We start from the raw sequence: 13261 nt of genomic DNA, 5'->3' as shown, positions 1-13261 counted from the left end.
CCAATGCAGGGCATTCTTAGCATTTTTGGTATTCTTCTAGTTAGAAGGGTGCTTGGGCTCATTTGGTGTGTCTATGCGGGCCCTCTGTTCTGCATCAAAGGTCGTCTCTCACACTGGACCTTTGAAGTCAGGCAATATTTCGGTGTTGGTGGGATTTAGTGTTTGCTCATCAAAACTCTGAAGAACTCATAGCAGTGCGGATATGACTCACCGAAATGAAACCTTCCAATGTCAAGGTCAGACTCCATGTTCTTTTTATTAAGAAAAAGAAAACAAAACTTTTCTTGGCTCTAAGTTTAAACTGCTTTATTAAGATTTCAGTGTTGGGTAAAGGGCTTCCGAAACATTTGCTTAGTCATCACTTGACTTTTTCCTCCTCTGATGGGTCTTCACAGGTATGTGCAAATCCTAGACAGGATGGGGATTCTGGGAACATCTGTAACTTGCTTTCTGCTCTACATCTCTCATTCATGAATCTTCCCATCAACATGTTCTAAGGAACCATTGCCCAAGTTTTCCAGCACTGGAGCTGATGGTAATCTTGAGATACTAAAATTTTTCCTTCAAGCACTTCAAAAGCTTGGCCTCACTGCTCCTTCTGTGTTTATAGGCATGGGGATTTACAAGTTACTGAAAGGAGGAATTTCTATTAGGAAATTATTTTCCTTCATGTTTTAAGATTGGGGCTTAAGCATTGGTAATTCCAGGATATGAGGGTCCCACTGGCCGCCTTTGCCCTGGTGTTTACCGCTCTCGCCTTCTCCTTCAGGGAATTTCAGAACGGTTTGATCGCAACCCAGAGTAAGAAAAACATTTTGCCTTTTGGCCCAACGTAACCACACACAACTAAAAGGAATCCGTTATTAAATAGTGTTTATCTTTATTTTGTATGATGCACTTTGATGTTTTCCGAACTATTCTATTTTTTTAAATTTCTAATCATGACTCACAAAACTGATTTCATGATGGGCCTCAGATGACAACTGGAAAACTTTGATTTGAGGGATCAGCCTGCACCTCCAACCCAGGAAAGAAAAGTGGAATAAAAACAAGAGTGGGAGAGAGAAATAAAAGGGTGGGTGTGGGGGTGGTGGGAGGTGTGGGACTAGTTTTCCTTGTTCTTCCTCCCCATCCTGGAGTTCAGCTCTTGTTTGCTAGTGACGCCAGTGCTGGTCTGGTTGTAAGGTGTACCCCTGGTTGCCATTTCAAAATAGAAAAAAACTAGGATTGGGGTGATAGAGTGGGGCTAGCATTTTTTCATGATTTTTCTTATAAAAACATTTGGATGGGGGCAGGAGAGAACCACACATGCAAAGAAATAACCATGGTCCTCTTCAGGTTTTTCTTTGCTCTTATTTTGCAAAGTCCAAAAGAAGTGGGAGGCTAGGAAAAGATATTTATCACATGTAAGAGACAAAAGTTCAAAAGTTAGCATCCAGCATCTATGAATCCTTCCTACAAACGATTTTCTAAAAATCCAAAGCATAACATGCAAAGGATAAGAAGAGGTGGTTCACAGAAGGGCTGTTTTGATTATTAAATTCACTGAGACACACCGAGATCCTAGAACAAGGCCCAAGTTCAGAGAAAGGGCTCAGTAAATATTAGCTGTTGTTATTTTTAAAATATCTTTGTTGGGACTTCCCTAGTGGTCCAGTGGCTAAGACTCCACACTCCCAATGCAGGCGGCCTGGGGTTCGATTCCTGGTCAGGGAACTAGATCCCACATGCCACAGCTAAGAGTTTGCATGTTGCAACTAAAATCCCACATGCCAGCGAAGACAGAGATCCCGCAACAAAGGCCCCAGCACAGCCAGATAAATAAAAGTAAAACAGAAATGTCTTTGCTGAGGTATAATTCACACAGCATAGCGTCCGCTTGTTTCGAGCGTCCAGCTCAACTATTCTTAGTAACTGTACTGAGCCGTGCAACTAGCACGTCAGTCCAGCTACAGAACATTTCCATCATCTCAAAACACTTCCCCGTGTCCATTAGTCATTGTCACTTCATGTCCCCAACCCGCAGCCTCAAAAAACCACGAACCTTCACTTTTTCTCTAGACATTTGCCTTTTCTGGATATCTCACAGAAATGGAATCACATATTAGGTAGTCTTCTCTGTCTGTGGTGTTATTATTTTTAGTACTAGTATTATAATAATAGTATTATTATTTAATATTATTTTAAGTACTATTGTTACTTTAAAAATACTACTACTTTAAAAAATCCATTCATTAGTAAACATTTAAATTAATTGAATTTTATTTTTGGTACACTCCATAAAAAAAAACCCATAAACTCTATTTTCTTCAAGATGTATTTAATTTATAATGTCACCTCTGTATAATGTTGCAAAGAGAATTTCACTGTGGTACTCAGATTAAACAAATAAACTTTTAGTAAATTCTTTCTTTGGGGACTAACCATGAGCTGGATCTTCCTCTCCTGGGACCCCCACCAGCCTGAGAGCCCATTGTTCCTGAACTGCCAGACTTGGAACCAGCTCCTCACACCTCCAAAGAGGGATTCTTTTTTTTCATATTCTTTTCCATTAGGGTCTCTCACATGCTGTTGGCTGTAGTTCCCTGTGACAGGACCTTGTGTTTCAAGGAGGGATTGTTCAGACACGGTGCCTTGTTTTTCGCTCCTTTCCTAGAAAAGGAAATAATTTGCTTGTCCATAGTTTCTCCGTCTCTTGGTAGATACACAAATGGGATGTGAGAATGTTGTGAAGTTGGATGGTGAGGTTTAGCTGCACTCCTGAGATTATTCTTGGTCTTTACCTGTGTGGGGGCTTTCCAGGTGACACTAATATAAAGAACCCTCTGGCCAATACAAGAGACTCAAGAGACGCGGGTTCAATTCCTGGGCCAGGAAGATCCCTGGAGGAGGAAATGGCAACCCCCTCCAAGATTCTTGCCTGGGAAATTCCATGGACAGAGGAGCCTGGCAGGCTACAGTCCATGGGGTTGGGAAGAATTGGACACGACTGAGGGACTGAGCATGCAGCTGTGTGGGTCCCATTTGAGAAAAGGCTCCCTTGAATCAAGAAATCTGTGTCTTCAGGTGGGGAGGGAGAAGAACTCCCTTTATGGCCAGGCTCGTCCTAGGACTGGCCCAGCGCGCCCTGCCCTCTCCACCCTGACGTCTCTCCTCCTCCGTTTGGTCCTCAGCGTGGTCCCTGGGTCTCTGTCCTGGTCCGCTCATTGCTCCCTGCCCACAGAAGCCTCACAGGGTCAGAGAGCCCCTGGCAGGCAGGGCCATGCCGTCTGTCCCCTTCCGGGGATGCAGCCCCGCGGGGGATGGGAGCTGCCTGGGATGCGGGCGATGCTCACGGAGTCCTTCTGGGGAAGCTGATGGTGCCGCTGATTTTGGTTTCTGCTTCAGATGAGTTAAAAAACAAAACCGTGTGTGAAGACCACGAGCTGAAACTGCACTGCCACGAGTCCAAGTTTCTCAACATCTACTCTGCGACCTACGGCAGGAGGACCCAGGAGAGGGATGTCTGCTCCTCGGAAGCTGAGTGGCTCCCCCCCTTTGGTAGGTGTCTTATGTGGGTGCTATCAGGGTGCTGTTGGGGAGACCGGGGCTCCAGCCCCCATTGGCTGGTACCCTGGCTAGAGGGAAAGTCAAGGGCGAGGGGAACCACTCACCAGGGTCTGCCTCCTTCTGCCCCCTCCCCCCTCATTGCATAATCCGTCTGTCTTTGAGTTCGTCTGCACCTTGTCATTATTGAGTGCCTGCTGTATGCAAGGCCCATTCCAGGCTTGGGAAAGTCATTAGTGACCGACAGTCTACCTGGAGCTGACCTTCCTGCAGTGGACGAGGATGCGATACAAAAGCAGATAACACAGGAGCGAATGCATCACATTTCAGGTGCTGATAAGCATCAAGGGTACAAGCACATGAGGAAAGGAGAGAGGGCCGGCCGGCAGGTGGGGGCTGCTGCAGGGAGGCACAGGGTAAAGGGGTGATGGGCATGCTGAGCAGAGATGCGAGGAGGAGAGCTTGCAGACCCTGGGGAAGGTGTCCTGGTGGAGAGAAGAGCCTGTGCAAGGCTCTGAGCCTGTAGGCTGAAGAAGAGCTCAATGAGTCATTCTGAGGAATCTGCAGTGTGGAGCTAAGACAACGTCTGAAAGGCCATCCTTCAAGTGAAAGTGAAGGGGTTAGTTGCTCAGTTGTGTCCGACTCTTTGCAATCCCATGGACTGTAACCCACCAGGCTCCTCTGTCCATGGGATTCTTCAGGCAAGAATACTAGAGTGGGTTGCCATGCCCTCCTCCAGGGGATCTCCCCTCCAGGGATTGAACCCAGGTCTCCTGCATTGCAGGAAGATTCTTGACCATCTGAGCCACCAGGGAAACATTCCACCCTTCAAAGTCACCTTCTGTTATCATTAGAGTTCTCCAGAGAAACAGAACCAGTAGGTGATAGATAGTTAGATACATAGACTGCTTTTAAAGAATTGACTCACGCAGTTGTGGGGCCTGGCAAGTTTGAATCTGCAGGGCAGGTTGGCAGTCTGAAAATGCAGGTAAGAGTTGATGTTCAGTCTTGAGTCTGAATTCCACAGGACAGCAGACCGGAAATATTGGTAGAGTTTTGGATTTCAGCCTGGACAAAAGCTTTTTCAGATGACCTGTCTTTGCTCTTAAAGCCTTCCATGGGTCGGTTGAGGTCCACTCAAGTTATGGAGGGTGACCTGCTTTACTCAAAGTCGGCGGATTTAATGTTAGTCATATCTTTTTAAAATTTAAATGCAGTTGACTTACAGTGCTTCAGGTGGACAGCAAAGTGACTCAGTTTTATATACATGCATGCTCAGTCACTCAGTTGTGTCTGACTCTTTGTGACCTCATAGGCTGTAGCCCACCAGGCTCCTCCATCCATGGGATTCTCTAGGCAAGAACACTGGAGTGGGTTGCCATTTCCTCCTCCAGGGGATCTCCCCACCCAAGGATCAAATCTGAGTCTCTTGTGTCTCCTGAATTGGCAGGTGGATTCTTTACCTTTTGCCACCTTTTACAGATTCTTTTCCATTGTAGGTTATTACAAGATATTGAATATAATTCCCTGTGCTATACAGTAGGTCCTTGTTGTGTATCTATTTTAAATGTAATGTGTCTGTTAACTCCAAATCCCTAATCTATCCCATCTCTTTACTTCTGTGATAATCATAAGTTTATTTTCTATGACTAATGTTAGTCGTATCTTAAAAATGCCTTCGGGACAACATCTAGACTGGTGTCTGACCAAACCCCTGGGCACCTGGCTGAAATGACACATGAAATGAGCGATCCCAGGCCCCAATCTGCGGTGATGAAACAGCCTCGCCTAGACCCGCCGTGCTACCAGGGAGAACAGACTCGATTGTGAAACAGCAAAAAAGGTGCACTCACTCATCAAATCTGAAGTGAGCTCCTTGATGTGTTAAATTGCTACAGTGGATCACTGGAGCACATGTGAAATGAAACATTAATTTTAAAAAGAAGTTCATGTGTAAGTGATATCTTGGATCTGGGTGGGTGGGGGAAGGAAAGAAGGTGACCTGGCCACACAGGCAGACTCTCAGGCAAGAATAGAAAGAGAACCAAACACCAGTTCACAAGGAACATGTGTCCCGTGTCTCTGAGGCCCCTCGCCCAGCATTCAGGGAAGGAAGGCCCTTGGTCAGGAGGGTGGAGGGTGTCTGAAGGGCAGCCCAGCAGACAGCAGAAGCAGCCTGAAGTGGGCATCCGGCCTCTCTTAATTGGCCCCCATTTTAACAGGCTTGGCTGCCACATGGGTAGAGAGACACTCATGAGGGTGGCTCCCCCTGTCTGTCTGTGCCCGGGGCCCCAGCGAGTGACCTGTGAGTTTGGATACTCCAATTTCCCTCTCATACAAGCGTTCATGTCTCTACCCCATCCTCCCTTGTTCCTGCTGCTGCATTAGATCAAGGGACCATTGCCTGGTCATCTCAGGAGGCCCCGTGTCCCTAGACAGGGCTTTCCCCCCAGGGTGGCCGGAGGCAGCCTTCTAAAGGGCCAGTCTGATCACTGACCCTTGCACGTCCTTCAGGGCTCCCTATGTCCTCTAGTTTGCTTAGCTGAACAAGGTACCCGGATGACCTGACCTCTCTCTACAGAAAGGAATTACACTTCTTAACCTCAGTGTGGGGTCACTTAATATTAATCAGGGGTTCTTCTGAGCAGAAGTTGGTAGATCCACATGCAGGCTGAATGACTGATGTTCTGGAAGTTGCTGCCTTACGTTCCTGGGAAGTTGGATTCAGGAGTTAGGTTAAAAGCGAAAAGGCATCAGCCAAAGAAAACATTAACAGACACTGTGGCTAAAAGACAGGTTCCCATGGAGAGTTCAAGGAATCCTCGGGTCAGTCGTGAGTAAGCCTTGTTGACTCAGGAAAAGTCTGTGAATGAGACACTGAGCCCTTTGCTTGGCTGGTCAGTTTTAAAAGCTTGAAGTCCTGGCTAAGTCACATGGCAAAACCCCTGCCCTCTCCCCCGACCACCCCCACAGCTGCATTCATGACCCAGCACCCAGTGTCAGAGACCCACAGGCCCTGAGCTCTGCGGTGTGAACGGGTCCAGGGGAAAATGAAAGTGTCCTTGAAAGTGCCCATTCATCTCACCATCTTGGGTCCCCATCCACTCACCATCTCAAATGCCCATTGATTTTTTTTTTTTTTTTTTTTAAGCAGCAAAAGCATTTTGTATTGGGGTATAGCCAATCAACAGTGTTGTGGTAGTTTTCAGGGAAACAGCAGAGGGGCTCAGCCATACATGTACATGGATCCATTCTCCCCCAAACCTTCTCCCACCCAGGCTGGAAGTGCCCGTTCTTCTTGTCCCCCAGCTCCCTGTGGAGGCCTTGACTCGGTACTCGCCTTTCGGGTTAGCACTGACGGGCGGGACTGTGTGTGTGTGCGGAGCCAGGAAACCTTGGCTGCCTGGGCCAATGAACTTTCTTAATCTTACTGAACACTAAGAAATTCTCTACTCCTCGGTGCAAGGTAAACTGTCCATGAAGGCTTTAAACCACACTTGGCATGTTTGTCCCACAGAATCGTCAGTTTCCCATCTGGTATAAGCACACTTTAATATCCCCCACTTTAGAAAACTGGACTCCCTCTTTTGACCCCATGCCCCTTCCGCTGCGCCTGCAAGTCTTGTGGGCACTCCCTGCTCTCAGGATCCCAAATCCAGCCCTTTTGCTCCCAGCCCACTCTAGATTTCTCTCATCCAGACCATCTGGGCCTCCTCCCTTCTCCTTGATTCCGTTCCCTCCCTTAGCCCCTTCTTTGCTTAGCAGTTGGAGAGAGCTTATCTAAGGCAACTCAGATCACAGCCCCCATCCCACTGTGTCTTCCGTAATTAGAATAAATCCAGTCCCCAATTGTGGTCCCGCCTCTGGAGCCTCTACACTCATTCACACCGCAGTGTCTTTGCACAAGCTCTGCCTTTGGGCTGGGATGTTCTTACCCCACTTTTCTGCATGGCCAGCTTCGTTTCATCATTCAGGAGTCCACTCAGACGTCATCTCAGAGATCTTCCGAGGCACCCCACCAGCATGCCACCTCATCCTGGTCTCCACCTCAAGCTGTCCTTGTCTGATGGTCTTCACAGTCTGGAGTCACTTAGGTGCTTGTGGTCTCTCTGCCCAGGAGCTGGCCAGCACTGCAGAGGTGCTGTGTGTCTCTGCCATGAGGATTCCCAGCCAGCAGAGCAGGGCCTGGCACAGAGTAGGTGCCCTAGTGAATCCTGAGTCCCATGAATGAATCAGAACCACCCCCACCCTGTTCCTAAGTGAGGTGCCCACACTGGGCTCAGCAAGTGGATGGTTGCCGGCTTGGTATGTGGGCCTTGCAATAGCTTCCAACCTCTCGGGAGATGCTGAAAATATGATTTTTTTTTTAATGTAAAGTTTTCCAACTTTTAAAACACTGTGAGAGCCAAACAAAACATGCCTGCAGGCCCCATCCGGTCCACGGGCCGCCGGCGTGAGAGCTCTGCTCTCGGTTCCCAGTTATTACTGCGGCTCAGCCTTAGCGCTTTGAAGAAGGAGAAAGGGCTGTTTATTTTTGGCCCTGGAACCTGGCATGAACTTGGAAGGATAGCTGCCTGAAGGCCAAGTGGTCAGAGCTCACCGCGGGCCTCTGCAAGGGGACGTGTGTGCTTTTCCTCTTGTGATATAAGCTAAAGTCTGGGGCAGTCCCGCAGGCTCAGAGTCTGGGTACCCAGTGCAGCTCATCACACACGGTCAGGAAGCAGAGCGGAGTGAGGCTTTAGCTCCCAGTTACTCGGCACGACGATGAGGTGGTTACGTGTGGACGTGAACTTGAGCAAACTCTGGGAGATAGTGAAGGACAGGGAGGCCTGGTGTGCACTCCAGAGGCTACTGCAGTGTGATGAAATACTCCCAAGTTGAATGGCTCAAAACAAAAATGAACAGTTAGTGCCTCACAGTTTCTGGGGGGCAGGGGTTCCAGGGTAGCCTGGTTGGGAAGTTCTTACTTAGGGTCTCGTGAGGCCTTGCGGAGTTGCAGCCAGGCTATCGGCTTAGGGTGTGGTCATCTGAGGGCTGAGCATCCAAGGAGGCTCCCTGACATGATGGACAGGTTGGTGCTGGTTGTTCATGGGTGGCCTTGGTTCTCCCCACTTGGGTGTCTTGAGCGTCCTTGCAACATGGCCGCCGGCTTCTTCCAGAGCCCGAGAGGCAGAGGAGCAAATGGAAGCCACACCCTGTCACCTCTCCAGAGTCTACCGTCACAGAGACCAACTGATTCCTCGAGGGAGGAGGCTACACGTGGATGTGAGTTCCTTGGAGGGCCATCCGGAAGGCTGTTATGGGCTGAATTGTGTCCCCCTAAAATCCCCTTGTTGATGTCCTAACCCCCAGTACCTCAGAATGTGACTGTTTGAGGAGATGTGCTTTTAAAGTGGTGACTAATTTGAGGTAATATAGGAGGATCCTCATCCAGTGTGACCGCTGTCCTCGCAGTAAGGGGAGCTCAGGACATGGACGCACACAGGGAAGACACCGTGAGGGTGCAGGAAGAGGTCGGCCACTTGCAAGAAAGGGATCCTCGGAAGGGACCAACCCGCCGAACATCTCCAACTTCCCGCCTCAGAACTGAGAGGACACAAAATTCTATTGTTTAAGGCTCCCAGTGTGTGGGCTCTGTTACCGCAGCCCTAGGAACTAACACAATGGCTGATCATCACAGCTGTCAAGCAAAAAAAATTAGAAAGAGCAGCAAGGCTGATGACCATGCCAGCTGTCAAAAAAGTGATGCTTTTGAACTGTGGTGTTGGAGAAGACTCCTGAGAGTCCCTTGGACTGCAAGGAGATCCAACCAGTCCATTCTGAAGGAGATCAGTCCTGGGTGTTCATCGGAAGGACTGATGCTCAAGCTGAAACTCCAGTACTTTGGCCACCTGATGGGAAGAGCTGACTCATTTGAAAAGACCTTGATGCTGGGAAGCATTGAGGGCAGGAGGAGAAGGGGACCTCAGGGGATGAGATGGTTGGATGTCATCACCGACACGATGGACATGAGTTTGAGTAAGCTCCAGGAGTTGGTGATGGACAGGGAGGCCTGGTGCACTGCAGTACACGGGGTCTCAGAGAGTCAGACATGACGGAGCGACTGAACTGAACTGTCATACAGGTTTAAACACAGATCTGGTGTCTCTACTGAAGGTGATGACCCAAAGACATTTCCGAAAGATCTTCAGGCAAGTCAGATCCTTCAGAACGTACAGCTCCTTCTCGGACCGCCCTGGAGGGTCAGTGGCTAAGACTCTGAGCTTCCAATGCAGGGGGCGCGGGTTTGATTTCCTAGTCAGGGAACTAAGATCCCACGTGTCACATGGAGCAGCCAAAATGTTTTTTTAAGAAAGAAAGAAGTTATGGCTCCTCTATTGGAAAAGAAACTGAAAGAAAATAGAAAAGTGACTGATTAGCGCTGGTCCCAGAGAAACCCCAGTGGAGCAGCATCTGACACAAGAAAGGATACACCTTCCCACAGACCGGGGCATGGACTCTGGAAAGCAGGCTTCCAGAAGGCTCCCTGGGTGTCCACCACAGCACATCATTTCCTGCAGCAGTTACACTTTCTGGGTGGGCTCCAGGGGTGCTATTTCCTTAATAAGAGAGTGAGAAAAACCACACAGTGGGCCTCAAAGGCTGGACTAAGGCCACCCCAAGGCCAAGTGTGGGCAGGCCTGGACTTCTCAGCCAAAGATCAAGGTGCCAGGGGCTCCCACTGCCAAGACAGTCTCATAAGAGCAACCAGCCTAATTATCTAAATAAACACAGGTTGTAAAGAGCGATTAACTGCAGTTTCAGTGTGAAACAGTAGCCAAAAATATAAAAATTAAATAGTTGAGTATCTTGTTATCACATGTACTGGGGTGGAGGGTAGTCTGCCAGGCAGAGAGGTGCAAACAAAATCAGGCTGGGAGGGAAATAACCACTTAAAAAAAAAAAAAGAGAGAGAATCCTGCCAATGGTTCAGAGCTCAGTGTCAACAAGGAAATGGTCAGAGCTACATAGGACCTGAATTACCTTGGGCCTCTTCCTAAAAATACACCATGGGTTCTTTCACTCTCATCAAGATAAATTCTTTTGCTCCCAGGGTAACTATGAGTGCTGAAGCCTGTCTGTAAATCACGCTGGTCACAGGACCTCCTGGGTCCAAAAGGATTGTGGTCTTACAAATAGAGTCTTCCCCACCCTCTTCGTCTGTTAGCCTTAAGAAATATGATCAGGCACACATCCTAAGAAAATATAAAGTTTCTGGGGCTCTCCTACAGTTCTGGCAAGGGTGTGAACTGATACAACCCTTCTGAACAGTTTGGCAGTGTGTATCAAAAGCTTTAATATTTTGAATACCCTTTGACAAAGCAATCTACTTCCAAGAGTTATAAACCGTCATGCTTGTGTGCAAGTATTTAGCTCTAAGGATGTTTCACGCAGAATTTTTTATGGCATTAAACGATGGAAACCATTGGAACGTCTACCAATAGGGTATTTTAAACAGAGCTGGTTCATTTATTAAGTGAGAAACTATACAACTCTTTAAAATGATGCTTCTGTTAAAAATTTTTCATAAATATGCTAATAAATGAGGAAAAGTAGCATAAAGTCATATGTATATGATCCATTGAGGGGGACAGGCATTTAAATATAGAAAAGTGACTAGAAGGATGCTCTTTAAAGGTTAGCCATTGTTTTTCTTGATTAGTGGCATTTACTGAGGATTTTTATTTTCCTGGTTTAGCAGTATTTGAGGTTTTCAAGTTTTCAGCTATAAACATGTGTTTGAAACAGAAAAAAAAAATAGTAGCTTACAGAAAAAACAATAATAGTTGTTGGACTTCCAAGAATAACTTCATAATTCTTTTGTTACTTCTTTTCAATATAGGTGGCTTATACAGAAATCATACAGCTCATTTTCAATCTTGAGATGTAAGGGTTTTTTCCAATTGATAAATGTGTTAATAATAGATAAATTTCTAATTGATAAATATCCAAAAACAATAAGGCTCCTAAAGACAGCAAAAATATTCACAATCAACCCTGTGCACCCACAAAGCATTGAAAAATAGTAATAAAAAGGGGACTGCTGCTGCTGTTGAGTCGCTTCAGTCGTGTCCAACTCTGTGCGACCCCATAGACAGCAGCCCACCAGGCTCCTCCATCCCCTGGATTCTCCAGGCAAGAACACTGTAGTGGGTTGCCATTTCCTTCTCCAATGCAGGAAAGTGAAAAGTGAAAGTGAAGTCGCTCAGTCTTGTCTGACTCTTAGCGACCCCATGGACTGCAGCCTATGAGGCTCCTCCGTCCATGGGACTTTCCAGGCAAGAGTAGGAGAGATAAATTAGGAGTTAGGGATTAACAGATACACACTACTATACATAAAGCAGGTAAACAACAAGGACCTACTGTATAGCACAGGAAACTACATTCAATGTCTTGTAATAACCTGTAATGGCAAAGAATCTGAAAAAGAATATATACGTATAACTGAATCAGTTTTACACTTGAAACTAACACAACATTGTAAATTAATCCTACTTCAATAAAAAATTTTAAGTAAACTGGAAGAAAATTCAAAGGATATATCTTTCCTCCTAGATAAACTTCCCATAGCTCCTGGGGCAAGTTGAGGTATACAAACGGATCATTTATCATTACATTTGCAGAAAAATTTACATTTCTGAAGAAAGTTACCCCAGAGACACTCATATATGAAAGCTGTCTTCTATCCAGATATGAATTTTGTTTTTCTTTTTAAGAAAGTTCACTTTGTACGCTTTCATTTCAAACCAATGTAAACTCGCAAAAACTTGGAAAGTATCTTAAAATCAATAGGGGGGAAAAATCATCAGCCAAAAATAGCGCCCTGAGAATCTTAGTGATTCTCCTTCCAGTATTTGTGTGTGTGTGTCTTTATTTGCAGATTAAGCTGTAGTATATAGGCCTCATCATTCCAGATGCCTGTTTTCACTTGAAAGAACCAAAGAAGGCATTTAGTTTAGACTATAAATTATCTAAGTCCCAAAGGCCTTTTGTAGAAGCGCCGCTTTCCTATCTAAGGAAGTGGCCGGATGTAACTGACGAACACTGGATGCTGCCATTGGGCCCCCTAAATGTAACCTTCGTGCAGTAGTCATGCCAACCAGTAAACCAGCACTGCTCTCCGCATCGTCACTGTCCCGCTGAGGAAACAGGCTCCGCGAGGGAGCTCATTCAACCTCAGCGACAGCTGGTGAGAACAGCTCACATTGACGCGGGCTTTGACTCCTGCAGTTGCTTTGCACAAGTCTCACAGAAAGACGGTAAAAATGTTGTTCCTTGAGCTATGGGGGAGGAACACAGAGTCTCAGTGAGCTGAACAGATAGTAGGTGCTGGGCAAACAGCAGAGAAACCCCAGTGCCCTCCAGGAGCTCCCCATCCAATGAGAGATCCAGGCACAAAAGCGGCTAAGGGAACACAACATGACTCACCGGGAGCGTCACAAGCGCCCACTGCAGACCCAGCTCCATGCAGCAGCCCGCTCGGTGGGGCAGCCCGCGTCCTGGAAACCCCTACCCTCGCCCCTCAGGCTTGGGACTGGTAGCCTGTCTCTGCTGTTCCTCCTCGGGGCCCTGCACCATCCTTTGAGGTGTTCATATCCCATTCCCGCCTTTGTAAAGTCTCTTTATCAAGCCCACTTTACGTGGTCCGATGTGAGCCGTAGGTGGGCTGCCAGAA

General features: G+C 47.1%; 1 protein-coding gene across 2 annotated transcripts in view; it reads left to right on the top strand.

The window, feature by feature from the left end:
- EVA1C (eva-1 homolog C) overlaps positions 1 to 13261 on the top strand; it is a 106731-nt gene that overhangs the window by 61820 nt on the left and 31650 nt on the right. For both annotated transcript variants that reach the window (XM_069549341.1, XM_069549351.1), the window contains one exon: positions 3388 to 3540. In XM_069549341.1, the coding sequence (XP_069405442.1) occupies positions 3388 to 3540 (153 nt within the window). The remainder of the gene's footprint in view (positions 1 to 3387; positions 3541 to 13261) is intronic.

This window comes from Ovis canadensis, chromosome 1 (assembly GCF_042477335.2).
Source record: "Ovis canadensis isolate MfBH-ARS-UI-01 breed Bighorn chromosome 1, ARS-UI_OviCan_v2, whole genome shotgun sequence".
Taxonomy (NCBI): Eukaryota; Metazoa; Chordata; class Mammalia; order Artiodactyla; family Bovidae; genus Ovis; species Ovis canadensis.
Note: the sequence above shows the minus strand (reverse complement) of the source record. Positions and strands in the feature narration are given on the sequence as shown.